We start from the raw sequence: 27,537 nt of genomic DNA on the forward strand, positions 1-27,537 counted from the left end.
ATCAATGTACAATTCCAGTACAAATATACGTATTTTTTATAAAAATGGAATATTGTTTTCTTTGCTATCTTAATCTACTTAGAGCTATTCAGAGAGGAGTTAGTTTCGATTTTTTTTTTTAATTTAAAGGCGTGTTCTCCAGTTCCAAAAAATTCTGCTTGATAATGAGTACTAACAGAAGTGATACTCGAAAGCTTTCTAAGTAATTATATAAATACAAACATTTCGTAAACATAGCTTAATGGGAACCCATGTTCAACTCCTCTTCTCTGAAAAGAATTCTATATATAGGGACAGATAATATGGCAGAAATTGGGCTAAGAGACTCTAACATAATTTGCAGGGAATATTCCTTCATTGCCGTTGGCTCTTCCCGTCCACCAATCGTTTTGAGAATCTGATTTCTTTAAGATAGTAATAACGTCACCTTTCTTAAAAGTTAAGTCGCCTGGTTGTTCTCCCGCAAAATTATAGAGAGCAATGGCTGTTGGCGTTGCAGACTTTGTGCTTGAAGATTCATTGCCTAACCCTGTTTTTGACATTTTATGTGATAAGTCATCGACATTGCTAATATGGCTGGGGTGGGTCGGACCGTGACCAAGGCTATAACCTCTTTGCCTACCATTACTACGCCTATCTCCTCGGGTATAATCATAATCCCTGCCGGAATGATGGGTAGGGCGGGAGTATCCAGTATCCCTATCATACAAATCATCTTCCCATCGAGTATTGGCACGCGGCTTAGTACCCCTATCTATCTGCGGGCCTCTATTGCGGCTGCTATTTCTATTTGGAGATCTTCCGTTGTCGTAATCCTCATCTCCGCTATCAAAGTCGTCATATCCGCGGCTGCGTCCGTAATCATCGTCATCATAATCATCATAACGACTGCGTGATCCTAGTGACATTCCTCTTCTTCTTGATGATCTTGTGTTCGGACGTGTTGAGGACTCATCGGTAGAATCAAAGGAATCTGGAATGTCATCGTAATAATGACTGGTGTTATCGCTGTATTGATCTTCACCATAAAAATCATCATCACTAACATTATCACCATGGTCATGGCGTGTGAAGTTAAATGCTCTTGATTCTAAAATACGGAGTAGGGGGTCTGCTGCTGGTGGAACTTTTACTCTACCTGATAAAATCATTTTCGATGTACAGTTATCGCCGTAGAATTTTCGATTAGCTTCTCTTCTTTCCAAGATAGCTGAACCTTCCACAGACACACCGGCAAATAAACCTTTACTTTTGGAATAAGCAAAAACTGCTGAAACACCACCAGTAGACGCAGAAGCTGCAGCTTCTGCACTTCTTCCAAGAGGGCCTGCGGAAACTGACACATTGCCACCTAGAGTAATTGTACCAAATTCAGAAAAAGACTTCACTGCGTCTTCAGAATTTAAAATAAAGACGAAATCAGTCAATTCAATACCGACCATACCACCTGCACCAGCACCTGCCATAGCTATAGCAGAGGGAGCAGACCATGTACCATCTTTTAGCCTAGCCACAATTACGCCAGATCCTGCCCTCCCTGAAAATAAGAAACCAGCCTTCAAAACCGTGATAATGGCTAGGCCTTTGGCTCTTTTTAGCACATATGGTGGGATGACTTGATCTGCTCCAAATACTTGATTTGGTTTAACAAAACTTCTTAGAACTTTCGCAGCCTTCCTGTGGTTAAAATAATCGAATGAATCAATCATATAATTGTTAGTACATTGCTTTTGGCAACACATGTCCTATCAACAATAGACACAGACCAGAGAACTATTTCGGTCTTTTTACCTGCATCCATTAAATTTGTAGAAGACCAGCAAGAAGCAAATAAATGAACATACTTGGTCTCGCTTTTTAAGCTTCGAGGAATTGGATTATTGATACCCATTTTTGGATTTGGTATTAGCACTCGTATTGACAATTTTTACTGTAGAGTATAAGATAGTTTTGTCTTATATAATGTTCAGAACAGGGTCTAGTTAGGGGGGGAGGGGCGGTCAACTTTAATTCCCTTCAGGCCGTATTCGGTCACCGTCGGAGCATGTAAAATTATAGAAAGTGGCATGCAAACACGAAATATAGAACAGACAACTGAAAATATTGAGCTCTGAAAAGGACTAATAAACATGACGTGGTCTGGCGGTAAAGACATAGTAGATCAGATATTTGATGCTGGATATTGGCTCGTCTCGAAAAGTGCTGTTTTAGGTGATGAGATCAAGAACCATGTCGAAAAATCAATTGAATCCATATCTGAAAAGATGTCCAATAAAGAGACTCCTCGACTACAGGAAAGCAATAGTAACAAATTTAAAGCGTACAAAACGTTGAGGATCGGGTTCCAGGATCATTGGAAATTGGGCTTGGGGATTTCCGCCACATCCTTATGCTTATACCTTGGATATCGGACTTTTTTCAAACTACCACCTTATTTACCTGAAGCGGAATCCCAAGTGGTGTTGATATTGGGTGATATGAATGATCCTATCATAAGGAATCAAGTGATGGATTTATATCGTAGACGTTTCACGGTATACATTTGTACTGAAAATGCAGACGTTTATAAGAAGCACGAAGAAGATCAGGATTTTGTATATTACATTGATCCTACCTGCGAAGAAGACTTTGAAGCCTTTTTTCTTGATGTGCCAAGGCTAGCATCAATATTGTTTATGCCTAGGTTATCATATCATCCATCTGGAGCAATTTCGTGTGACTCATTGGAATCTGAAATTCATTCAAGTATATTGGTGTATCATCAAGCATTATTAACAATTATTCCCCATTTGAAGAGAAATACCCAACTAATTATGTTCAATCCATCTTTGACAGCGGAGCTGAACCTAGTCCATCATAGTACTGAAATTATAATGTCCAGCATCATCGATTCACTATTTAGAATTTTCAAGAATTATCGGAGGTTAAATGTTTCCATGATCAAGCTTGGTATCTTGCAGATTGGATCACAGCCATCCAATTATAAATTTTTGACGATGGCCGGTTCAGATATCCACGAAGCTCTACATTACCCAGTCTACAAATTGATAATGAGTGCAAATGGGTATAAACTAAGGCAACTGTTGAGTTGGCTAACGACTTGGGGAGGTTGCAATAGTGTGTATCATTGCGGTCGTTTTAGTTATTTAATCTCATGGCCATTTGCTTCACTTATATATAACCATCGTACACGTTTTTCCCTCAAGCGTTTAAAAAAAAACTTAACCAAGGCATATAACAGCATTATTTCGATTCTTCCCCAGTCATCTTCCAAATCATCCAAATAATATCCTTGATTAAATACCAATTGCTTATCTACATATATATATATATATATATATATATATAAATAACACAATCTCAGAGATATAGTAATAATAATAATAATAATAATAATAATAACAATATTGAAACACTTATAACTGTTTTTGAAGAGAAAATTAATGATGTGCTAGAAGTGCCATACCTGATGAAGTGCTAGTGCATAAGGTCACCGTCTATTAATTTAGTTGGGATTTCAAGTTATTCAATTGTTTCAATACAGCAGACTTAGCAGTTCCACCAGTAGCATTTCTCCTTTCAACGCTTTGCTCAAAATTAAAAGTTTCAAAAAGATCTTCTGCAAATCTTGAATCAATCTTTTGATATTGTTCCAGAGTTAATTTATCGATGCCACTTAGACCTAGGTTTTCAGCAGTAGCAACACACTCGCCAGAAATGTGATGGGTCTCTCTGAATGGAACACCCTTTCTGACCAAGTAGTCTGCCAAGTCGGTAGCCAGCATATCCATCGTTAGAGCAGCTTCCATCTTATCCTTATTTACAGTTAAGGTAGAAATAACACCTGTGGCAATCAGCATAGAGTGTTCTACAGTTGTCAAGCAATCAAACAGTGGTTCTTTGTCTTCTTGCATGTCTTTATCGTAGGTAGATGGGATACCCTTCAAACTCATCAAGAATCCTGTTAGATCACCAAATACTCTACCGGATTTACCTCTCAATAACTCTAAAGAGTCTGCATTCTTCTTCTGAGGCATTAAAGAAGAACCTGTTGAATAAGCGTCGCTTAGCTGTATGAAACCAAATTCAGCCGTACAATATATAATCAAATCTTCCGCAAAACGGGAAATATGGTTCATAAATAAGGTTCCCCAAAACATCAACTCCACGATGAAATCCCTATCAGAAACAGCAACTAAAGAGTTACCAATAACACTATTGAAACCTAGACCTTCAGCCAAAAATTCCCTATCGATACCGTAAGGATGACCAGCAAGAGCGCCTGCACCCAGTGGTGATTGATTCAATCTATGCAGTATTTGGCCCAGTCTTTTGTAATCTTCCGTGAAGTACGTTGCGTAAGAGCTCAACCAATGAGACCATCTAATAGGTTGCGCCCTTTGTAAATGCGTGTAGCCTGGCATCAAAATATCTATTTCGCCCTCGGCCCTTTTAATTAGAACATCAACCAAGCCCTTTAGAGCTGGAAAGAGCGTGTCATTGACAACGTCACGACAGTATATTCTCAAATCGGTAACAACTTGATCGTTACGGGATCTGCCGGTATGGACTTTACCAGCAATCTCACGGCCAATTATTTCACCGAGACGTCTTTCATTCGCAGTATGGATATCCTCATCGTTTGGATGACGGACAAATTTGTCAGCATCCCATTCTTTTTGGATTTCAGCTAAACCTTCATGGATCTTGGCCAATTCTGCATCCGTTAGGAGACCCAACTTCTGTAAGCCCGCGGTGTATACCTTGGTTCCCTCCAAATCTGCCTTGTACATCTTGTAATCATACGGAAGAGAGGCATTGTAAAGGTGCATCAAAGGATCGGTTTCACCAGTGAATCTCCCACCCCATAGTTTTTGAGTACCATCTGACATGCTTGCTTTATTCTTATTATATAGCTATCTGCTCTTGAGTTCTTCAATTGCGTATACTCTCTTCTAGCTGAAGAAGAACAGTCTTATCTTAAAACTCTCTGTTTCGCTAACGTTTTTATAATCCTTTTTTTTTTCACATGTTCCAATTTCCGCCAGGTTATCCAAAAAGTGAGTCATTCATCTACTAATCATGATCATCGGGATTCTGTAAATGAGTAACCATTGCAGACCACAAGAAAAAGGAGATAAACATGAAGAAAACCGCGTTAGGCCTGAAATGATGGGGCATTGAGAGACGGACATTATTTGGTTGTCTTTAACAGACAGTTTAAAAGTGCAAAACAAATAACTGTCTGTGGAAACCGTTTATTGTTGCAACGTCAATTCTTGAATGAACCAATGAATAATTAGAAAAAGGAAGGAACGTAAATATTAATCGATATAAATATTCTATGTATGTGAACGCCCACGTATTGTTCGGCGACAAAAGATTATGGCTTACATCTTCCGCTGAAACGAGGATACAAGGAACAGTCTCTGACAGTGAATCTGTCACACAACCAGGCCAAAATACGTTCAGTACCGATACCGTAACCACCGTGTGGGCAGGTACCGTATTTTCTTTGGTCAATGAACCAGTAGTAGGCGTCTGTATCAATACCCTCACGCTTAAAACCTGCCATAAGCTCGTTCATGTCGTCGATTCTCATGGAACCACCAGTGATTTCACCAACGTTTGGCATCAAAACGTCGACGGATTCAGTGACGCGAGGATCGTCAGAACAACGCTTCATATAGAAAGACTTGATTTCCACTGGGAATCTTGTCAAAAAGATTGGGACGCCGATGGTGTCAGTCATCTTTCTTTCAGCAGCTTCTGCGATATCATCACCGAATTTAAATTCTTCGCCCTCTTCGTTCTTGATGTCGTGTTCCTTCAACCAGGTAATGGCATCCTTGTACTCTAATCTCATGAATGGAGCCTTTGGAGCTTTGAAGTTTGGATTCAATTGTTTCACAAGTGGGCCAGCAATTGGATCTTCCAAAACGTATTGGACGGATTTGACAATCAAAGTTTCAATGTGTTGTAGTAGGTCGTCAAAAGTCAAGAACGCCAATTCAGCTTCGATATGTGTATATTCGGACAAATGTCTTCTTGTATGGGACTTTTCAGCTCTGAAGGATTCTTGGATGGTATAAACGTCACCTAGAGAAGCCAAACAGGTTTCCAAGTATAATTGAGAACTTTGGGTCAAGTAAGCTTCCTCGCCGTAATAGTTCATCTTGAACAAAGTGGAACCACCTTCGACTTGAGTTTGCACCATGCATGGTGGAGTAACTTCTGTCAAATGTTCTTCATCGTAAACACGTCTAACACTTTTTAATAGAGCAGCACGGACTTTCATGACTGCAGATAAGGCATCTCCTCTCAACGCCAAATGACGTTGATCCAACAGCAAAGAGGGGTCAGAACCCTCCGCAATTTTGTTGGTAAAGGAGTCTTCACCACCAGGGGCCAAACCTACAACTTCGTAGTAATCGACGTTCAATTCAACACCACCTGGCGCGGTTTTACCCTCAGGCAATTTAACTATGGTACCGTATAGAGTAACTGTGGATTCCAAAGTCAGGTCCAAAGTTTGTTGAGCCAAGGCCAAGTCACCGGACAAAACACATTGAATAAAACCAGATCCATCTCTAAGGACGATAAAAATAACCTTTTTGTTAGAACGTAATCTATGGATCCAACCGGAAACCTTAACTCTTTGTCCGACCTTGGAATAAGAGTCGTAGATTCTGGTCTTGATGGCAGCTGGCAATGATTCGTCCTCCTTAATGGTAATATTCAAAGCAGACAATTGCTTGGCAGCATTTTCTGCCTCCTTTTGTTGTTTTTTCAACTCCTGTTCCTTTTGCTTGACAGCCTTTTTCTTCAAACCGTCACAGCCCTTACGAGCCTTCTTCAAAGCAGAAGCACTGATTTCTTGATACTCGTTGTCTTCAGTCTTAAAAACAAAAAGCTTGGGTTCGGTGGTATCGCTCTTCTGTTGAGATGCAAACAAAGCATATGCTGGGGTTTTGAATGGATGATCTTGTGAACCGGCCGTGGTCAATTCGTCCACACCGGTAGCCTCCTTTATGTACAAAGATGACATGTTTGAAAAAATGAGGATCGGAATTACCTTACTGCTTGCGTGGAGACCCAACAACAACTAATACTACCCACAGTTTTAGGCCCAAACGTAACCTCTTATACCTTTTGATCGTTGATGGTTCGATCAGTCATAATGTCGAACTATCAGGGCCCTGGTCACTGCGCACGATGGAAAATTTTTCACTTTTTGCGTCCGCTGGAAGGACGCGCCACGGCTTTGATAAAAAAATGAAAAATTGGATAAGCGATGCTTGAGTCACAGAGTGTCTTGCCCTCGATTGGAAAATGTATGCACGTTACTTTTGTCAGGATAGTTGCTGGCGGCCTGAAAAGCTTTCCTATAAGAGAATATAGAGGTTGGTGTACATTCGTACTTCGACACATTATACAAAAACACATAGCTTTAAAGTAAGAGAGTAGAAGAACAAACAAAAATATGCCTGTCTCGGAAGCCTTTGCCAAGTTGTGCGTGAATGAAAAGCCTTCTGCTGAATCTGCCGTTGCAGTGAAGTCTTTGGTCTTCAAGCCGAAGACTCCAAAGTCTGCCACCCCTGTTCCTGTCGTTGTGGTGGCCTTGCAATCTACTACCACCCCTTCTGCGCTGATTGCCAACGCTACTTCTACCAAGGATCCAAGATTGGCTCGCGATGATTTGGTCAAGCAAGCCTTCCAATCTGAATCTGCTAGAGCTTTCATCTTGGGGGACCTGGCCAACGCCACGTCTGAGTTTCACTTGTTAATTGACCACGAGTTGGGTACTGTAGACGGTGACACCATCTTGCAGTTAAACGACAGTACTTATATGAAGAAGTCTGACATGCTGAAATTTCTAAGCGATTTTGAAGGTTATCAAAAAGTGGTTGATTTCTCCCAAGAAGTGCCTAAGGAAGCCGCTACAGAAGGCAAGAAACAACAGAAAAAGCAGCAACCTTCTAAGGCAGGCACTGCGGCAGCAGCAGCAGCAGCAGCGGCTTTGGAAGACGCCAAACTTATCGGTATCACCGTGAACAAGGCCTTGGATTTCCCAGGCTGGTACCAGCAAATCTTGACCAAGGGTGAAATGTTGGACTACTACGATGTTTCTGGTTGTTACATTCTAAGACCTCCTTCTTATGCCATTTGGGAAAACATCCAGAGATGGTTCGACGATAAGATTAAGGCCATTGGTGTACAGAACGCCTACTTCCCAATGTTTGTCTCCTCGCGTGTGTTGGAAAAGGAAAAGGACCATGTTGAAGGCTTCGCTCCAGAAGTTGCCTGGGTCACTAGGGCTGGCTCCTCTGAATTGGAAGAACCAATCGCTATTAGACCAACTTCTGAAACTGTTATGTACCCCTACTACGCCAAATGGGTTCAGTCTTACAGAGATTTACCTTTGAAACTAAACCAATGGAATTCTGTCGTCAGATGGGAATTCAAGCATCCTCAACCTTTTTTGAGAACCAGAGAATTCTTGTGGCAAGAAGGCCATACTGCTCATTTGACTGCTAAGGATGCCGAAGAGGAAGTTTTGCAAATCTTGGACTTCTACGCTGGGGTTTACGAAGAGTTATTAGCTGTTCCAGTGGTTAAAGGTAGAAAAACCGAAAAGGAAAAATTTGCTGGTGGTGATTTCACCACCACTTGTGAGGGCTATATCCCACAAACTGGTCGTGGTATTCAAGGTGCCACCTCTCATCACTTAGGCCAAAACTTTTCTAAGATGTTCAACTTGTCCGTGGAAAACCCACTGGGTTCCGATCATCCAAAGATCTTTGCTTACCAAAATTCGTGGGGTTTATCTACCCGTGTCATTGGTGTCATGGTCATGATCCATTCCGATAACAAGGGTTTGGTTATCCCTCCAAGAGTATCCCAATTCCAATCCGTTGTTATTCCAGTGGGTATCACCAAGAAGACTTCTGATGAACAGCGTAAACACATTCATGAAACCGCTAGAAGTGTGGAATCTCGTTTGAAAAAGGTTGGCATTAGATCCTTCGGTGACTATAACGACAACTACACCCCAGGTTGGAAATTTTCCCAATACGAGCTGAAGGGTATTCCAATCCGTATTGAATTGGGCCCTAAGGACATTGAAAAGAACCAAGTCGTTGTTGTGCGTAGAAATGACTCCAAGAAATATGTCGTTTCCTTCGACGAATTGGAAGTTCGTATTCCAGAAATCTTGGAAGAAATGCAAGGTGATTTGTTCAAAAAAGCTAAGGAGCTGTTCGACACCCACAGAGTTATCGTTAATGAATGGAGTGGATTTGTTCCAGCATTGAACAAGAAGAACGTTATCTTGGCACCATGGTGTGGTGTAATGGAATGTGAAGAAGACATCAAAGAATCTTCTGCCAAGAAAGACGATGGTGAAGAATTTGAGGAAGATGATAAGGCCCCAAGCATGGGTGCCAAATCTCTATGTATCCCATTCGATCAACCTGTATTGAATGAAGGTCAAAAATGTATCAAGTGTGAACGTATTGCCGTCAATTACTGTATGTTCGGTCGTTCTTATTAGTTGCATTCCCGCCTATCATTTCCATGTATAGAGTTTTTATTTTGTGCTTTTTATCTTCTAAAAATCAAATATCATCATGTCCCAAATTATATCTCACTGTTGAATGGACCTTGCTTTTCATTGTAAACATTTCTGCCGTGCTCACAGCCTATACATCAATACATCATTTTCGTACACAGTTCAGCATATTTTAATGCTTATATCGTAAGATGTAAAAAATTGGACGAGTCCGGAATCGAACCGGAGACCTCTCCCATGCTAAGGGAGCGCGCTACCGACTACGCCACACGCCCAGATTCTTGTTGAGATTTTTGAATTAATGAATTCTAATACTGAAAAGCGGGAATAGAGGGATTAATATTAGAACAGGATAATTGAATAATTGCTGGGATTCCATTGTTGCTGAAGGCTATAATGCTATAATACTAGGTATACAGAGTATACTAGAAGTTCTCCTCGAGGATATAGGAATCCACAAAAGGACGTCGATAATTCTTATGTCATCTTCTTACGCCACATGTGATGATGTACTAGTAGCATGAATACTAGTAAATAGATGATATTAGAATTTCTGGATTTTTATGGACATGCCTAAAGATGCTAAAGAAACTTACTGTACAACACATTTCCACTAACAAAAGATTATATCCTACGGATTGTGTCTTTGAACATAAGACTAATAATACTGAGGATATCTCTATTCTTTTAAACGACTTTGGAAAATTCACCAAGAAATATCATAGAAATCGATCCTTGTGAGAATGAAATCTTATGTAAACTTCTTTTAATAAGTTTCAAATTCAAAATATAATACAATAGACATTTTCGGGAATTTTGCATTACCAATTATCAACAACCCTGCCCTCAGAGCTTCTTCTAACAAAACGTAATTTTGCCTCTCAGACAAAAGCAAACACCAAGCTGCTTTTAATATAACTTCCTTAGCGTATACTTTCCGAGTCTAAATGGTTAATTTAATTGATTAAAAGTAAATTTATATTTATATATTTAGATAAAAGAAGATGACTTTAACTATACAAAAAAATAAATTAACTTACTTTCTTCTGAAAGAAGTACCTTCAGATAATTTGGCCTTACCACCGGTTGGAGTACATAAGACGGTAGAGCATGATTCACAAGTGACAGCAGTTTGAGCATGAGAAAAAACAGTGGTAATGTTCAAACAACCTGGGCATTTGACATCCAAGAAGTAGGATCTTGGGCCTTGAACCAAAGTCTTTAACTTGTGCTTTCTGGCTTCAGAAGCAGCAGTTGGGTGCAACAAATCTTGAACTAAAACCTGTAAAAAAGAAAATAGAAACGAAAACAAAAAATTGTTTTAAAAAATTAATGTTAGTAATTTGAAAACTGCAGAGTAGAACATATCAGAAAAGCTAAAGGACACAGGCAAAAAGCGAGCACTTCTGCAGCAAAAAAAAGAAGTATGAACCATTGCTCAGTGGCGTATCCATTATCAAGAGCCGGCACCTTGAACTGATATTGGTTTTTATTATTATACGCGACCGGGTATTCTACAATTCAACATCATACGCGTATTTTCACAGCAGATCTCAAAAATTTCAGCTTTATACAGAGCCTTTTGACTCCCTATCTAAAATCACGCTTCCTTTCCACTTCTTGAAAGTCTCCGTCATTGGTTTCATATATGTTGTTTGTTGGTTCTACAGATATGCATACTCCTACTCAAACGCCAGATGTTGATTACTGTCTTATTTTCCTTCTTTCCATTTTATTTTACACTTCTTTTTCTTCTGGGATTTCACGCTGATTCTATTCCTTAAATACTATCCTTTTCTGTTCCCTTACATCCTATATCTTAATGTCTCGTTCACATACCATATTGATCTAATATATATGCACTATTATCTGGTGTGTTTTCGTAGTCTCTAAATAAAAACAAATTCTATATAGAAATTTTAACGTCTAATATTAGTTATAGATAATGTTAATGACTTGCAAGTTACAGCACACATGAAAGATGAGAACTTACTCACTAAACTGGGCCCAAGAAATGTCAGCGGGAGCCAGAGGGAGGGATCGCACCATTTCCCACCACGTCCTGGTGAGAATTTCCTCCCCGTAAACCACAATATCTACCTGGAGAAAGAGAGACGTGGGCTGGGCGGATCCTCTCTGAATGGGTGGCAAACGAAGTTTATGGCCGTCCGTGCTAAATGCCATCACTTTCCTTTTTTTCTCCAGAAATTTCACTAACACTATTTTTGCTTGATCTTTTTTTATAATTTATTGGTGCATGGGTGAAAATGTATGGGCTAAATACAAGAAAAAATAGCCAATTTTTTTTTTCTCCCATGGGTGGTTAAAATATACTTTAAGTCATAGGTAAAGAGTTTTGGTAATCAAAAAAGATAATAATTAGCCAGCAATTGTCATGATCAGATTTTTTTTTTCTAAGATACATAATATATATATTTTCTGTTTTTCCTTTTCACATTACGCAGCATGCTATTATACATTTCAATTTTTTCTTTTCATCAATCGATGAACTTTCATTCAACCTTCGAACTGTAGAGTTTTTAGCTAAAGACGTCTTCACTGATATTTGTTTACCCTTTGTTGTTGTGGGATTTTTTGATTCAACTAGAGTAGCGGTTGCTGAATGGCTTTCGAGGCTTTTATTAATCCTTTCTCCAGTTTCAGCATCACAGGTCCTCCCTTTGCCATTTAAGGGAGGCGAACACTCGGCCGGATACATCTTGCTTATAAGCCCTTGTAGAAGTTTCCTGCGATCACTTTTAGATTTTTCAATCTTCAATAATACTGCTAAGAACAAGTCTTCAACATTTGCATCAAACTTGGATGATGTTTCGAAATAGTCTAGGCTGCTTGGCGAGAGATTCAGTTCTTGGAGGAGTACTAAAATTTTTTCAGAACTTATTACCCTTTCAGAAATCAGATCACACTTCGTACACGCTATAATAATTGGAATATTCAACTCACATGTTAAGCTTACGTGGTGAATAATACAAATATAAGATTCTAAGCTGGCAAAAGAGCTGTAATTAGTGGAATCAAAACATAATATAATCGCATCTGACTGCTTAATTTGAGTAGTGGTTAGTTCAGAATGATATGAAACCTCCATCTGGTTGGTGTCAAAAATTTGGACATCAATACTGGTGCGTCTTTTGGCAACTGATTTATTAGTATTAATCAAGTGTTTTTCTAGAAAATCGCCACAACTCTCATAAAGTATATCAGGATTCTTAACTTCGAGACTCGCAGAATTTGGCACCTGCCCCTCCACTCCAAAGGTGTGATAGTACTTTATCAAAGTATCAAATTGAATTTTCTTATGGTAGAGGTCCGAAACCCTGTAACGATTAGCATCTGATATTTGAAATGAATTACCTAACCAACTGCGAACCAGAGACGTTTTTCCTGAGTTATCATCCCCCATTACAGTAATCTTCGAAGATTTTAAATCAAAGCATCTTGGGATTGGCGCTGAGTCTGCGCCGTACGATAAGCGTTCACTCATAATGTTTGACCTAATATGGCATAATTGACAGAAAAGATAGAAAAAATAGGACCAACTAAGACTGAATGGAATTTTAGCACTTTCTCTAGATAAAATTCACATTCTCAGCATTTCTTTATATATGTTTTCACGGTATAGATTGTTTTGAAGACCTCTAAAATTTACCTAGAGGCTATATAGTACGACACGGCTCCGCATCTTTTAAGCGGTTACTTGAAAAGTGTCATTAAAAGAAAGCAAGTATAGAGACGACCTCTACGACCTTTCTTTACGCACAGTATTATTACGGCAAAAATAGTTTTTACAAGTCGTTCTTATCAGAAGTGCCAAAAAAAAAAAAGAACTATTGTATGGACGGCATAAATAGCGCTTACTCATCAAAGTCACAGCTTTTAAACCGAGCCGTTGATCTTATTCCCTATATCTTCTCTGAAGTAAACGTAGCAATCAGAAAGGGATACGCTCGAGCATCCCTTTTGAAGATCGTTGTACAATTACGTATTAACGCATTTTTTCCCCTCCGTTACGCGAATCTTGCTGCAGGACACAGTAAGCGCACTGAACATGACGCAGGATGTTTGATTATGTCCGTCTGCAAATTTTTTCTTTGTTACAGCAGTAGTAACGCATAACCTCCCTATTGGTATAGGGCAATTTGAAATTATGGAGCAATACATTGCCTTGCCAAATATTCTAGCTTTTCGAATCACGCAATGGGACCTTTCTAGCCTTCATGATATTGTGAAATTAAAATTTCTTTTTAGCATTTCAAGGTGAAAGGCAAGACGTGCCTTATTTTCTTGAAATGAATAATTTTATACTATTATGAAAGCGAAGACCAAAGCTAAACGAAATAGGAAAAGAGGGGCATATTATCGGACCACCCCGTATAGCAAGAAAGGGTACCTATGAAAAGAGAACCTGGCCATAAAAATTTTGAGCCTTACTTGACACTTTAATTTTCAGACTAGCCCCTTTTTTCTTCTGGATTTGAAGTCTTTACATAAATGTGTCATTAGCATAACATTTCTTTTTTTACGTGGTAAAAAATGAGAAAAATAAAATGCAGGGTAATACTTATTTCCCTTTATTACCCTCCTTGGAATATTTTTATAATCTTTCGAGATTTCATCATTTAGCCCAAAAGGGTAATTGCGTAAACATTTGTAATTTCTTGGTGTATTTGTTTAGGATTGTTCATTGTTTATGAACAGCTACTTTGCCCATCTTGAATACTCTTCCGCACAGCTTTTTTTTGGATTATATCTAGAATCCTGCGGACTTCATAATCAAAAGAGGATAACGAAGATTAGGCAGGACAGCAACAGCAATAATGACTGGGGGACAGTCTTGCAGTAGTAACATGATTGTCTGGATACCAGATGAGAGGGAAGTTTTCATAAAAGGAGAGCTGATGAGCACCGATATCAGCAAGAATAAATTCACAGGACAAGAAGAACAAATAGGAATTGTTCGCCCGTTGGATTCAACAGAGGCCACTAATCTAGTGCAGGTGCGAATATCCGATGTATTCCCGGTCAATCCATCAACTTTTGACAAAGTAGAGAATATGTCTGAATTGACTCACCTGAATGAGCCCTCTGTACTTTATAACTTGGAGAAAAGATACAATTGTGATCTGATTTACACATATTCCGGTTTATTTTTGGTAGCGATTAACCCTTATCACAATTTGAATTTATATTCCGAGGACCATATAAGCTTGTACCACAATAAGCATAACAGGTCATCCAAAAGTGGCTTAAATGAAGGTGCCCATGAAAAATTACCACCACATATTTTCGCAATTGCGGAGGAAGCTTATGAGAATCTTTTATCTGAGGGTAAAGATCAATCCATTTTAGTCACTGGTGAATCCGGCGCAGGCAAGACGGAAAACACGAAGAAGATCTTGCAATATCTAGCATCCATAACTTCCGGTACTTCCTCCAACGTAGTGTCTGCTAATGGCAGTTCCATTGTAGAAAGCTTCGAAATGAAAATTCTACAAAGTAACCCTATTTTAGAATCCTTTGGTAATGCACAAACAGTACGAAATAACAACTCTTCCAGATTTGGTAAATTCATAAAGATAGAATTTAATGAACATGGCATGATCAATGGTGCACATATCGAGTGGTACCTTTTGGAAAAATCAAGAATTGTTCATCAAAATTCGAAGGAAAGAAACTATCATATCTTTTATCAACTATTATCCGGATTAGACGATTCTGAATTGAAAAACCTATGTCTTAAATCCAGAAACATAAAAGATTACAAAATTTTGTCCAACTCTAACCAGGACCTTATACCAGGAATCAACGACGTAGAGAATTTTAAAGCATTGCTCTCGGCGTTGAATATCATTGGATTTTCAAAAGAGCAAGTAAAATGGATATTCCAAGTAGTGGCCATTATTTTATTGATTGGTAACATTGAATTTGTCTCAGATAGAGCAGAACAAGCATCCTTTAAAAATGATGTTAGCGCAATTTGTAGCAATTTAGGCGTGAATGAGAAAGATTTTCAAACTGCAATTTTAAGGCCTAGGTCGAAAGCTGGAAAAGAATGGGTTTCACAATCCAAAAACTCTCAACAAGCTAAATTCATCCTGAATGCATTATCAAGAAATCTCTATGAGCGACTGTTCGGATTTATTGTAGATATGATCAATAAAAACTTAGATCACGGTGGTGCAACTTTGAACTATATCGGATTATTGGATATTGCTGGATTCGAAATATTTGAAAATAACTCCTTTGAACAATTATGCATCAATTATACAAACGAAAAACTACAACAGTTCTTCAATAATCATATGTTTGTTTTAGAACAGAGTGAATATTTGAAGGAAAATATTCAGTGGGATTATATAGATTACGGTAAAGATTTGCAGCTGACAATCGATTTGATCGAAAACAAGGGACCGCCGACCGGTGTACTACCGTTATTAGACGAGGAAGCCGTTTTGCCCAAATCCACCGACGAGTCTTTCTACTCTAAGCTGATCTCAACCTGGGACCAAAATTCTTCCAAGTTCAAACGTTCAAAATTAAGAAATGGATTCATTTTGAAACACTATGCTGGGGATGTAGAATACACTGTTGAAGGATGGCTATCCAAAAACAAAGATCCTCTAAACGATAATCTTTTATCGTTGTTGTCTGCTTCACAAAACGATATTATTTCAAAACTATTCCAGCTGGAGGGCGAAAAATCGTCTAGTGCCGGTGCTGAAGCCAATATCTCCACCCAAGAAGTTAAAAAATCAGCTAGGACAAGTACCTTTAAGACTACTTCATCACGCCATAGAGAACAACAGATAACATTACTAAATCAATTAGCTTCCACCCACCCACATTTTGTTCGTTGTATAATCCCAAACAATGTGAAAAAAGCGAAAACATTCAACAGAAAGTTAATCTTAGATCAGTTACGTTGCAATGGTGTACTAGAGGGTATCAGACTTGCCAGAGAAGGTTACCCAAATAGAATAGCATTCCAAGAGTTTTTTCAGCGGTATAGAATACTGTATCCTGAAAATTCAGTCTCTACATCTCTCACTTCTAAATCGAAGACCAATACCAAACAAAACTGCGAGTTTCTTCTAACATCTTTGCAATTGGATACAAAAGTTTATAAAATTGGTAACACAAAGCTGTTTTTCAAAGCTGGTGTATTAGCTGATTTGGAAAAACAGAAAGATGTTACGCTGAACAATATAATGATTAAACTAACAGCGGCTATACGAGGCTGCACTATAAGGAAAGAAGTAACATCTCACTTACAAAAATTAAGGAATACAAGGGTGATTGGTAATACTTTCAGGCTATATAATCAACTGGTGAAGGAAGATCCTTGGTTTAGTTTATTTATTAGGATCAAACCACTTTTGATATCATCAAATGATATGACAAGAACCAAAAAATACAACGAGCAAATTAATAAACTAAAAAATGACCTTCAGGAAATGGAATCTAAGAAGAAGTTTTTGGAAGGAAAACATCAAAAAACTGTCAACGAGTTGAAAGATACACAAGAATTGCTAAATCAGGAGAAAGAAAATTTACAAAGAAACGAGAGCTTATTAAATAGAGTTAAAGCCAGTTCAGGAACATTACAAAAACAATTTGATGACCTTGTTTCTGAAAAGGATGAAATTAATAGGCAAAAACTAAAAATTACGCAAAATCTTGAAAATGCTAATCAAACAATCCAAGGCCTTCAGGAAACTGTCAAAGAACGAGAAGGAACGTTAGAGAAATTACATTCAAAGAATGACCAACTAATAAAGCAAATAGCAGATTTGAACTGCGACATTTCCAAGGAACAGAGCTCCCAATCATTGATCAAGGAATCTAAATTCAAATTAGAAGGTGAAATAAAAAGGTTGAAAGATATCATAAACTCGAAAGAGAAAGAAATAAAATCCTTCAACGATAAATTAAGCTCCTCAGAAGAGGATCTAGATATCAAATTAGTCACTTTAGAGAAAAATTGCAACATTGCGATGTCAAGGCTTCAATCTCTGGTGACAGAAAATTCAGATTTGCGCTCGAAGAACGATAGTTTTAAGAAAGAAAAGACATTATTGAATAATCAACTGAGAAATAAGGAAAATGAACTGATAAAGATGAAAGAAAAGATAGATAACCACAAAAAAGAACTTGCAACATTTTCCAAGCAAAGAGATGAAGCAGTTAGTGAACACAGTAAAATCACCGCTGAACTGAGAGAGACAAGAATCCAACTTGCTGAGTATAAATCTGACTGTCAAAAGATTAAAGATGAATATTCCAACTTCCAAAAACAAATGAAGGAGCAAGAGCAAAAGAAAAGGAACAGTTTAGTTGGATCTTTGAATGATAATAAGGTTAAAGAATTAGAAACCCGGTTATCACAGGAAATATCCTTAAATCAATATTTGAACAAACGGATATCAGGCACTTCAGTAGAATCACATATTTCGTCTACTAGACGTTCCATATCATATTCCGACGACTCGGTTGATAAAGAAGATGTAATAAAAAAGTATTACGACCTTCAACTAGCATTTACGGAGATAACTAGGAGCTTAGAGAATGAAATCGAAGAAAAGAAGAGCTTGATTTCTAGATTAAGATTTACTGAAACAAGGCTAGCATCCTCGTCATTTGAAGATCAAAAGATTAAAGCTCAAATGAAGAAATTGAAAAAATTAGTTCAGGATATAGATCCTAGCATTCCGCTGGATAGCATTCTGGAGGAGCCACTAAAAAATACCTCTGGTAGGGAATCTGATATTAACAAATTAATGCTGGAAGTCGACTATTTAAAAAGACAATTAGATATCGAAACAAGAGCTCATTACGATGCAGAAAATGCCATCTCTGCTTTACATAGTAAATTTCGAAAGATCCAAGGGGAAAATTCCCTGTCATCTTCTGACATTTACAAATTGAAGTTCGAAGCCAGTGAGGAAAGAGTCAAATCCTTGGAAGACAAGCTGAAAACTATGCCTTTGCGTGATCGAACAAACTTACCTGTCGGAGATATCATAAAGAACCGTGATAGCATATCGAAATACGAAGAAGAAATCCGCTATTATAAACTTGAAAACTACAAACTTCAGGAAATATTAAATGAGTCAAATGGGAAATTGAGCCAACTCACCCTTGACTTAAGGCAATCGAAATCCAAAGAGGCCCTACTTAGTGAACAATTAGACAGATTACAGAAAGACCTTGAATCTATTGAGCGCCAAAAAGAATTACTATCGTCCACCATAAAACAGCAGAAACAACAATTCGAAAATTGTATGGACGATCTACAAGGGAATGAACTGCGGCTAAGAGAGCATATTCACGCACTAAAACAGGCTGAGGAGGACGTAAAGAATATGGCCTCTATCATTGAAAAATTGAAAACTCAAAATAAGCAAAAGGAAAAGTTGATCTGGGAGCGTGAAATGGAAAGAAATGATTCAGAAATGCAATTACAGGAAACTCTACTGGAGTTAAAGAGAGTTCAAGATGTAAAGAAGATTCTGAGTGATGATTTGGCCCATTTGAAGGAGCGATTGAGCGCGGTAGATGATAGATCTCAATATACAGATGAAATTAACAGATTAAAGGAAGAATTGAACTGCTCTTTGAAGGCTGAAACCAATTTAAAAAAAGAGTTTGCAACCCTTAAGTACAAACTAGAAACTTCAAATAATGATTATGAGGCGAAAATCTCCGATTTGTTGAAGCAGCTTGATCATTATACAAAAGTGGTGGAAATGTTGAACAATGAAAAAGATGCTATCTCTCTTGGAGAAAAAGAACTTTACCAAAAATACGAAGCCCTCGACGCCGAATGCGAGTCACTAAAAGTTAAGATAGGGTCTTTGACAAAAATCAAGCAAGAATTGGAATCCGACTTGAATCAAAAGACTGATGCACTAGAGTTATCAAGAGCAGCACTCTCAAGTTCTACACAAAAGAATAAAGAGATTTCTGAAAAAATTAAGTATTTGGAGGAAACACTACAATTACAAATGGAACAGAATTCAAGGAATGGGGAGTTAGTCAAAAAATTGCAGGATACCTGCAGTGGATATAAAGAGAAATTCGATGATGAGAAGCAGAAAAATATTGATTTATATGAAGAAAACCAAACTTTACAAAAACTCCATACCGACTTACAGTCCCATCTAGAGAACTTGCAAGATAGATTATCAGACACTACCGAAAAAAATGCATGGTTATCTAAGATCCATGAATTAGAAAATATGGTAAGCCTAGAAACGGACTTGAAATATGAAGAAATGAAAAAGAACAAGAGTTTGGAGAGAGTAGTGGAGGAGTTACAAACTAAGAACTCTCAACAAACAGATGTCATAGAACTAGCTAACAAAAATAGAAGCGAATTTGAGGAGGCTACTTTAAAATACGAGGCTCAAATCTCTGAATTAGAGAAGTATATATCTCAACAAGAGCTCGAGATGAAGAAATCGATTAGAGATAATTCTTCGTACCACGACAAAGTGCAAGAAATGGCCCAAGAAATTGAATTCTGGAAAAGCCGTTATGAATCTACCATCATAGGCTCGAAAAATATTGATAGTAACAATGCGCAGGGTAAAGTTTTTAGTTAAATCCTTTTCTTGAAATATATAGAAGCATTTTTTTTATCTTTTATACTGAAAATAATGATGAAATGTTTTGTATATACAGAATGAGAATATGCATTATTAGCAGAGAAAGACGACACAGGTGTTATATAATTAGCAGCATGAATTTTTTCACCCAGTACCTTTGATCGTAGTTTCAAGGGGGGTACATAAAATAAAGAAAACAACCGAATCAATAAATAAGTAACGAAAATGAAGTCTTTTCCTATCTTGAAATCTCCGGAATAAAAGTAAAAAAATACTTCTGAAGTTGTTCAAAACCAACCTTTTTTCTTGGGGCTATCATTTTTGAAGGAGGAACTATTACCCAGTCCATATGCCTTCAGTACATTCTCCACATCGCCAAAAGATTCTCTATCTCCTTGCATTACAACGGTAGCTTTACCTCTACCATTGCCAGCATTATTTACACTACCAGTAAATATCATTTTGGCGACACGTGAGATATCATCCGGCTTCAAATCTTCAATCTTACTTATCATTTCGTTAATTGGAATCTTGCGGCCATGCATGAGCACTTGTCTACCCATATCTTCCAATTCTACCAGCTTTGACTCTAGATTCATTAGTAATGAAGACTTCAGTTGGTTTTTAGCCCTAGAGACTTCGTCTTCAGTTAACCTCAAATCCTCATTAGCGAATGTGTTATACATTTGCTGTGCAATTACCTCAACTGCTTGCGGAGCTGCTTGTGGTATGCAAGATAATGAGATACCGAAAATACCTGAATCCGAATAAGAATGGTTGAACGCAACACAATTTTCAACAAAGTAGTACTGATTCAAAACATGAGTATACAAACGAGAATACATTCCCTTTCCCGGCCCACCAGCACTGAATGAGCCACCACCTCCAAGTAAAGTTTGTAATGTTGCTAAAGCATAGATATCTGGATGATCTATAGGAAGACCTTCAAATCCGATCTGGATGTGGAATAATTCTGGTAAATTCCCAAACACGGGGGCTGGTGGAATACAACTTTCACCACCTGTGTAGTGGGCAGCCTTTTTGGTGATTGGAGGGTGGGTAGATTGCCAATCACCAAAATACTTGTCTGCAAGCTCTAAGGCCTTTTCGTGGGGAACACCAACAAATGCCGCGACAGTATTTTCTGGGGTGTAGAATTTATTTCTGTAATCCAACAAGTAGTATTTAGAAATGGAAGGAATGAGTTCTCTAGGGCAGATTAAAGGGGATCCCAAAGTCTCTCCGGAGTATGCTGCTGTGTGCAACAGCTCAGGTAACACCAGTTCAGGTTTCATCCAAACTTCATCGATTTCATACTCTGCAGAAAGCTTTTGTTCTTGAAGTTCTTGTTCAGTAATCTTAGGGAACCTCACGGTTTCTGACATTAATTTTAGCATCTTACCCACGTCCTGGTTGAAAACGGAAGCCTGGTACATCATATTTTCTCTGGACGAGGTACACTGGTAATTCCCACCCAGTAACTCCAACGTCTCTGCCATTGCTCTGCCCTCGATATGCTCGGTTGATTTGAATGCGAGCCTATCCAAAATATGGGTACAGCCTTTCAAATTCCTACCTTCAAACCGGGATCCAGCATCAATGTATAGTCCTAAGGCACTAAAATGTCCAGGAGTATTTGACGTTGCCACTTTCAGTCCATTCGCTAGTGACGAAAGCTTGAAATTATCTGTTCTAGCGATGTTAGAGTACAATCTCCGAACACCGTTCCTTAACATCTTTTATTTATTAACCAACTCTCTGCCTTGCGCTAACTTGGCCACCGACCCTGAAACACCATTCTTCTAATCCACCTGTGTAACCTTTTCACCTGAATTGTTCATTCTCGATACGCCTGCACGCCGGATGAAAAATTTGTGCAAGAGTCATCATCTCGAAAAGATATAGAAATAAAACAACTGCCCTTCTAACTTGGAGAATGGTTATAACATTAGCATAAAATAGAAATACGGACTATACAAAATGGTTCGCGCTTTTAAAATCAAAGTTCCAGCTTCTTCTGCCAACATCGGCCCTGGGTACGATGTTCTTGGTGTCGGCCTTTCTCTATTCTTGGAGTTAGATGTCACCATCGACTCCAGCCAAGCTCATGAAACAAACGACGATCCCAACAACTGCAGGCTCTCTTACACCAAAGAGAGTGAAGGTTATTCCACCGTTCCATTGCGTTCTGATGCTAACTTGATTACCAGAACTGCGTTGTATGTGTTGCGTTGCAACAATATTAGAAACTTCCCCTCCGGAACCAAAGTCCACGTCTCCAATCCAATACCACTTGGCCGTGGATTGGGTTCCTCTGGTGCAGCTGTCGTGGCAGGTGTTATTTTGGGTAACGAAGTCGCCCAATTGGGTTTCTCTAAGCAACGTATGTTGGACTACTGTTTAATGATTGAACGTCATCCAGACAACATCACTGCTGCCATGATGGGGGGCTTTTGCGGTTCATTCCTAAGAGACTTGACTCCACAAGAGGTGGAGAGACGTGAAATCCCATTGTCTGAGGTGCTTCCAGAACCTTCTGGTGGTGAAGATACCGGTTTAGTTCCCCCACTGCCTCCCACCGATATCGGTAGACATGTCAAGTACCAATGGAATCCCGCCATCAAATGTATTGCCATCATCCCTCAATTTGAGTTGTCCACCGCAGACTCCAGAGGCGTTCTTCCAAAGGCCTATCCAACCCAGGACTTGGTTTTCAACTTGCAAAGGTTGGCCGTATTGACCACAGCTTTGACTATGGACCCACCTAATGCAGACTTAATCTACCCTGCCATGCAAGATCGCGTCCACCAACCTTATAGAAAGACGTTGATTCCAGGTCTCACGGAAATTTTGTCCTGCGTCACTCCATCCACCTACCCTGGCCTATTGGGTATCTGCTTGTCAGGTGCAGGCCCAACCATCCTGGCTTTGGCCACTGAGAATTTCGAAGAAATCTCTCAAGAAATCATCAACAGATTCGCCAAAAACGGCATTAAGTGCTCCTGGAAACTACTGGAGCCTGCCTACGATGGTGCTAGCGTTGAGCAGAAATGAAAAGTCCTTTGGCCCCAATATAATGCGTTAAATACTTCTGTAGACCAAATATATACTGTAATTGACCGTTAACGGTTATTATGCTGAGTCTTCTGCAGTTACCCGTATTTTCTATCTATTTCGAAAATAAAAAATAAGTGAAAAGAACGAAATTTCACAACCATTAACAATACAGATAATGAAACGAAGTTGTTTTCAGTCTCAATTCAAAAGATACATAGCCAAGGCCAGTTGATTGATTTAGCCAAAAGTATCATTCAACGTAATATCCACAGGTGTTTTTTTCTCACCGGAAGGCGAATAAGATACAGGAGCTAGAGCGTGTAAGATAATGAACAAGGAATCTAAAGATGATGATATGTCTTTGGGGAAGTTTTCCTTCTCCCACTTCCTATACTACTTGGTGCTAATAATAGTAACAGTGTATGGTTTGTACAAGCTTTTCACTGGACATGGATCCGACATCAATTTCGGGAAGTTCTTGTTAAGGACATCCCCTTATATGTGGGCCAATCTTGGTATTGCCCTTTGCGTAGGCTTAAGTGTCGTGGGGGCAGCATGGGGTATTTTCATTACTGGTTCATCCATGATTGGTGCCGGTGTGCGTGCTCCAAGGATTACCACCAAGAATTTAATTTCCATTATTTTCTGTGAAGTGGTTGCCATTTACGGTCTGATTATTGCTATTGTCTTTTCTTCGAAATTGACTGTGGCTACTGCTGAAAACATGTACTCAAAATCAAATCTGTACACTGGTTATTCCCTTTTCTGGGCAGGTATTACTGTCGGCGCTTCCAATTTGATTTGTGGTATCGCTGTCGGTATCACCGGTGCTACTGCTGCCATTTCAGATGCTGCTGATTCTGCATTGTTTGTCAAAATCTTGGTCATTGAAATTTTCGGGTCCATTTTAGGATTATTAGGTTTGATTGTTGGTTTATTGATGGCTGGTAAAGCTTCTGAATTTCAATAAGCGCTCAAATCAGGCTTATCTTCTTCCGTTTTTAACGAGTTCTAGATAAGTGCATCCACATTTACTAATAGATATAATGAGATGTCTAAGATTCATGTGTATCTACATATGCACGTTCTCTTTTATTATCTAAAAATCATATTATATTAAGTAAAAGAAAAAAAAATGTACAACTATATAAATATATATTTATTTTAAATGGTTTTGTGTTTTTTTTCTTCTAATATTTCAGTTGGTATTCCCTAATAGCTATTCGTTTACTCCTCTTCATGATAGTCAGGGTTCTTCTTTAAAATTACTACGCCCTCAATATGGCTCGTATAACTAATATATTCATCAGTTTCTAGTTCTGCTCTTTCGCCATGATTTAGTAAGACAGGAGTAGATTGTGTGATCCAACCAGTAATCTTTTTTGGCCTACCTGCTTGACCAACAGTTTCCACTGCTTGACCAACGCGCACATTAACCTTTATTGGTTCTCCTTCATCGTTTAATGCTAGAATAAACTTTGGCCTTATACCGGCATTCAACATGTAGAACAACTGGTGATGCTTCAACATAAAACTTGGCGATACCAAACCAACTGCGGTGGTTAATATTGATGCTAATGTGACCTTATTTAAAACGTGTGCATCATTGAATACATCCATTGTCATAGTACCCTTACCTAAATGCAATAATCCTTGTGCTAGTCTCGTGATAAACAAAGCATCTTGTTCACGTGAATAATAACTTGCCAACTGTCTTAATAGTTGAGCTAGCCTTGCATTGTTAGTACCGGCACCACATAGACCCATGGCAAAAATTGAATTCATTGAAACCTCTAAATCAGCATCATGCGAAAAACGAGTTAAAGTATCGAAAACCTTCATTTGAGGATCAGATACAGAGACAATACCCATTGCTAAAGGCACCATACGACGGATGTGTTCATTACCATAATGCATTAGATGACCAAAATGACGTAAAGACATTTCTTTGCCAATATCTTCACCAAGGGTTATCAAAGCAATACCCAAAACGGCATATGCGAGTTCGTCGACTATACCTGCTTCTTTTTCTTCTTCCTCGTCATCATTCTTTCCATCTGTAGTAGCATCCTTATCGGAAGATTTTCCCTTCTCTTCTTCAGTTTTTATCTCTTCTCCTTCTAAATCCCCTCCATCCTTCCTCTCCGTTACTTCTGCCTTGACTTCAACTTCGTCTCCTTCAGCATCAACCTCCATTTCATCGACTTCAACCTCAGCTTCTTCGTTCTTGGCAGTTTCGTTCACTTGCTCACCCAAGAAATCACTTATGCTATTGGTCTGTCCGTCAGCACCTTCTTCTTCATCTGCATCCTCTTCACCTTTTACGTTTTTAGGAGTTAGACGATGCAACAAATCTTGAATTAACAGAACATCACCTGTACCTGTATAAGCACATGATCCAACTAATACTTCAATTGCTGATGTCATTGGATGTTCGATGGCACTAATAGTTTCTAAAACATCATCTACTTGTTCACCTTGGCCCATGTAAAGAATACCTAATGCAAGTGCCAAAAACCTTACCCAGTCGGTCTTCAATTCAATAGGTGTACGCTCTAAAAAGTTGTCCATGATAGAAGTTGTGATGTCACCATTACAGGTACCAACAAAAACATGAGCTAAAGCTAGAGAAGCCATAGCTGCAGTTTCAATAGGTAAATCAGTGGATGCGGCAATTGGTAGTAACAAACCCAAAACTTCGTCATTCTTGCTACCAGCGAATGCGATACCCAGGCCAAGTATAGCTGCTGAACTAATTTTAGTGTCTGGGTTAGTAACATAATCCTGCAAAAGTAACAAAGCTGGTTCAACCTCGCCATCATGCACACCGGAAGCGGAAATACCGATACCTAATAACGCACCGGCTTTAACTTCTGGCTCATCAACGTATAAATACTTATCCAGCTGTTGCAAACCATCCAGATTCCATTGGTATATAGATCCGATACTAGCTACTGCGGAAGTCATACCGTCACCTTTTGTTTTATATACCCAATTATCATTATCCACAATTAATTTATCGTTACAATAACCCAAATTTAAGAACCCGTTGACAAATGATGAAGCCAAATTTTGTTGAGCAGAATCTAGGCCGGCACTTGAGAATACAGATTTAGAACTATCCAAATGGCTCTTGTAAATGTCTTCTGGAACTTTCGGACCGGTTAAGTTCAATTCTTTAGCAAGATATAAAAAGTGTTCAGACAATTTACCGTTTCCAATTATATCTTGGACACCTTCATACTCAAACGATGTCTTTTGTGCTGCTAAAATGTAAGCTAATTGTTTATGCATTACTGGATCGCTGGTAGCATCAAAAACAGATCTGATCATATCTTCTTCTCCTAGCCTAACTGCCAAGGCAACAGCGTCTGTAAGTTCGTTCTGGGATAGATAAATAGAATATGCGGTTTTTAAAAAGGCGACATCTTCAGGAGGTGGCAAAAGTGGAACACACGCAACCATATATTGACAAACTCTTTGAAAAGTATTCTCATCGACGAATTGAGGTAGCTTATCAATCGACTCAATTTCCAAAAGTAAGTCTACAGCGTCTTCTTCACCATTGTGTTTCAAGAAGTATGGGACAATGTCTAAACATAGACGTAGAGTATCTTCCTTGGGAAATTCGAAACCGGTATTAACCACAGATCCATCACTTTTAGATCCATCAGAGGATGTTTCATCCTCAGCGTCTTTTTCCACTTGATCATTATATACTTCGCCGATTTCTAAAGCTAAATGACGGATGTACTCATGACCCCACCCTTCGAAATCAGAAATGTTGGAGAGCAATCTATATCTCAATGAATCGTGCTTACCATTTTCAGAGTATGTCATGGCCAGAATGGACAAGACATCCGCCAAAGAGGACTTCAAGTTCGAATCTGTCCATTTATCGTAGATAGAACATAGGTCTGGATATGCCGGACGAAGGAATTTCAAAGGTTTTGGAACCGCGGTCATAGAACTCGTAGAATTTTTAATTGATTCCTTTAAGGCGTTCAAAGACGCTTCATATAAAGATGAATCGTCTTCTTTCAGCCTTTCGACTAAAAGATCTAGATCTGTTTTAAGCTTTGCATCCTCTTCGGATAGTTGCTCCTCTTCCTCCTTTTTTTTATCCTTCTTATTAGGAGTCTGCTTTTCAGCATTTATCTGCGATTGTTCGTCAGTATTCTGTTGTTTCTTATCACTTTTGTCCACCATTTCTTTCAATTGTCTTCCAGTTTTATAGGAATCACACGTTATGGAGATTAATAGGCAAATCCGTAAAGTGAA

At 38.7% G+C, this 27,537-nt stretch overlaps 12 protein-coding genes and 1 non-coding gene across 13 annotated transcripts; 5 read left to right on the forward strand and 8 right to left on the reverse strand.

Annotated features, from left to right (window-relative positions):
- Nucleotides 1-317: 317 nt before the first annotated feature.
- On the reverse strand, nt 318-1,742 carry YSC84 (Ysc84p; the record flags this gene model as incomplete). Its single annotated transcript, XM_033910795.1, has 1 exon — nt 318-1,742. The coding sequence occupies one exon, from the start codon at nt 1,740-1,742 to the stop codon at nt 318-320; it is 1,425 nt and encodes a 474-aa protein (XP_033766686.1).
- Nucleotides 1,743-2,129: 387 nt separating this feature from the next.
- On the forward strand, nt 2,130-3,287 carry YSC83 (Ysc83p; the record flags this gene model as incomplete). Its single annotated transcript, XM_033910796.1, has 1 exon — nt 2,130-3,287. One exon carries the CDS (start codon nt 2,130-2,132, stop codon nt 3,285-3,287), a length of 1,158 nt encoding a protein of 385 aa, XP_033766687.1.
- A 213-nt stretch (nt 3,288-3,500) lies between these two features.
- Nucleotides 3,501-4,892, reverse strand: ARG4 (argininosuccinate lyase ARG4; the record flags this gene model as incomplete). Its single annotated transcript, XM_033910797.1, has 1 exon — nt 3,501-4,892. One exon carries the CDS (start codon nt 4,890-4,892, stop codon nt 3,501-3,503), a length of 1,392 nt encoding a protein of 463 aa, XP_033766688.1.
- A 491-nt stretch (nt 4,893-5,383) lies between these two features.
- On the reverse strand, nt 5,384-7,048 carry DED81 (asparagine--tRNA ligase DED81; the record flags this gene model as incomplete). Its single annotated transcript, XM_033910798.1, has 1 exon — nt 5,384-7,048. One exon carries the CDS (start codon nt 7,046-7,048, stop codon nt 5,384-5,386), a length of 1,665 nt encoding a protein of 554 aa, XP_033766689.1.
- Nucleotides 7,049-7,483: 435 nt separating this feature from the next.
- Nucleotides 7,484-9,553, forward strand: SPAR_H00620 (proline--tRNA ligase; the record flags this gene model as incomplete). The annotated part of the gene is made up of 1 exon (XM_033910799.1): nt 7,484-9,553. The coding sequence occupies one exon, from the start codon at nt 7,484-7,486 to the stop codon at nt 9,551-9,553; it is 2,070 nt and encodes a 689-aa protein (XP_033766690.1).
- Nucleotides 9,554-9,773: 220 nt separating this feature from the next.
- Nucleotides 9,774-9,846, reverse strand: SPAR_Htrna6A. Its single transcript has one exon. It is a non-coding gene; the product is annotated as a tRNA-Ala (tRNA).
- A 761-nt stretch (nt 9,847-10,607) lies between these two features.
- Nucleotides 10,608-10,937, reverse strand: RPS27B (40S ribosomal protein eS27; the record flags this gene model as incomplete). The annotated part of the gene is made up of 2 exons (XM_033910800.1): nt 10,608-10,853; nt 10,923-10,937. The coding sequence occupies 2 exons, from the start codon at nt 10,935-10,937 to the stop codon at nt 10,608-10,610; spliced, it is 261 nt and encodes an 86-aa protein (XP_033766691.1).
- Nucleotides 10,938-12,023: 1,086 nt separating this feature from the next.
- Nucleotides 12,024-13,076, reverse strand: SPAR_H00640 (uncharacterized protein; the record flags this gene model as incomplete). The annotated part of the gene is made up of 1 exon (XM_033910801.1): nt 12,024-13,076. The coding sequence occupies one exon, from the start codon at nt 13,074-13,076 to the stop codon at nt 12,024-12,026; it is 1,053 nt and encodes a 350-aa protein (XP_033766692.1).
- A 1,333-nt stretch (nt 13,077-14,409) lies between these two features.
- On the forward strand, nt 14,410-20,196 carry MYO1 (myosin 1; the record flags this gene model as incomplete). Its single annotated transcript, XM_033910802.1, has 1 exon — nt 14,410-20,196. One exon carries the CDS (start codon nt 14,410-14,412, stop codon nt 20,194-20,196), a length of 5,787 nt encoding a protein of 1,928 aa, XP_033766693.1.
- Nucleotides 20,197-20,486: 290 nt separating this feature from the next.
- MAS2 (mitochondrial-processing protease subunit alpha) lies at nt 20,487-21,935 on the reverse strand (the record flags this gene model as incomplete). The annotated part of the gene is made up of 1 exon (XM_033910803.1): nt 20,487-21,935. One exon carries the CDS (start codon nt 21,933-21,935, stop codon nt 20,487-20,489), a length of 1,449 nt encoding a protein of 482 aa, XP_033766694.1.
- Nucleotides 21,936-22,179: 244 nt separating this feature from the next.
- THR1 (homoserine kinase) lies at nt 22,180-23,253 on the forward strand (the record flags this gene model as incomplete). The annotated part of the gene is made up of 1 exon (XM_033910804.1): nt 22,180-23,253. The coding sequence occupies one exon, from the start codon at nt 22,180-22,182 to the stop codon at nt 23,251-23,253; it is 1,074 nt and encodes a 357-aa protein (XP_033766695.1).
- Nucleotides 23,254-23,584: 331 nt separating this feature from the next.
- On the forward strand, nt 23,585-24,226 carry VMA16 (H(+)-transporting V0 sector ATPase subunit c''; the record flags this gene model as incomplete). The annotated part of the gene is made up of 1 exon (XM_033910805.1): nt 23,585-24,226. One exon carries the CDS (start codon nt 23,585-23,587, stop codon nt 24,224-24,226), a length of 642 nt encoding a protein of 213 aa, XP_033766696.1.
- Nucleotides 24,227-24,483: 257 nt separating this feature from the next.
- RPN1 (proteasome regulatory particle base subunit RPN1) lies at nt 24,484-27,465 on the reverse strand (the record flags this gene model as incomplete). Its single annotated transcript, XM_033910806.1, has 1 exon — nt 24,484-27,465. One exon carries the CDS (start codon nt 27,463-27,465, stop codon nt 24,484-24,486), a length of 2,982 nt encoding a protein of 993 aa, XP_033766697.1.
- Between the last annotated feature and the right edge of the window lie 72 nt (nt 27,466-27,537).

The sequence above is a fragment of the Saccharomyces paradoxus genome, chromosome VIII (genome assembly GCF_002079055.1).
Source record: "Saccharomyces paradoxus chromosome VIII, complete sequence".
In the NCBI taxonomy this organism is placed as follows: Eukaryota; Fungi; Ascomycota; class Saccharomycetes; order Saccharomycetales; family Saccharomycetaceae; genus Saccharomyces; species Saccharomyces paradoxus.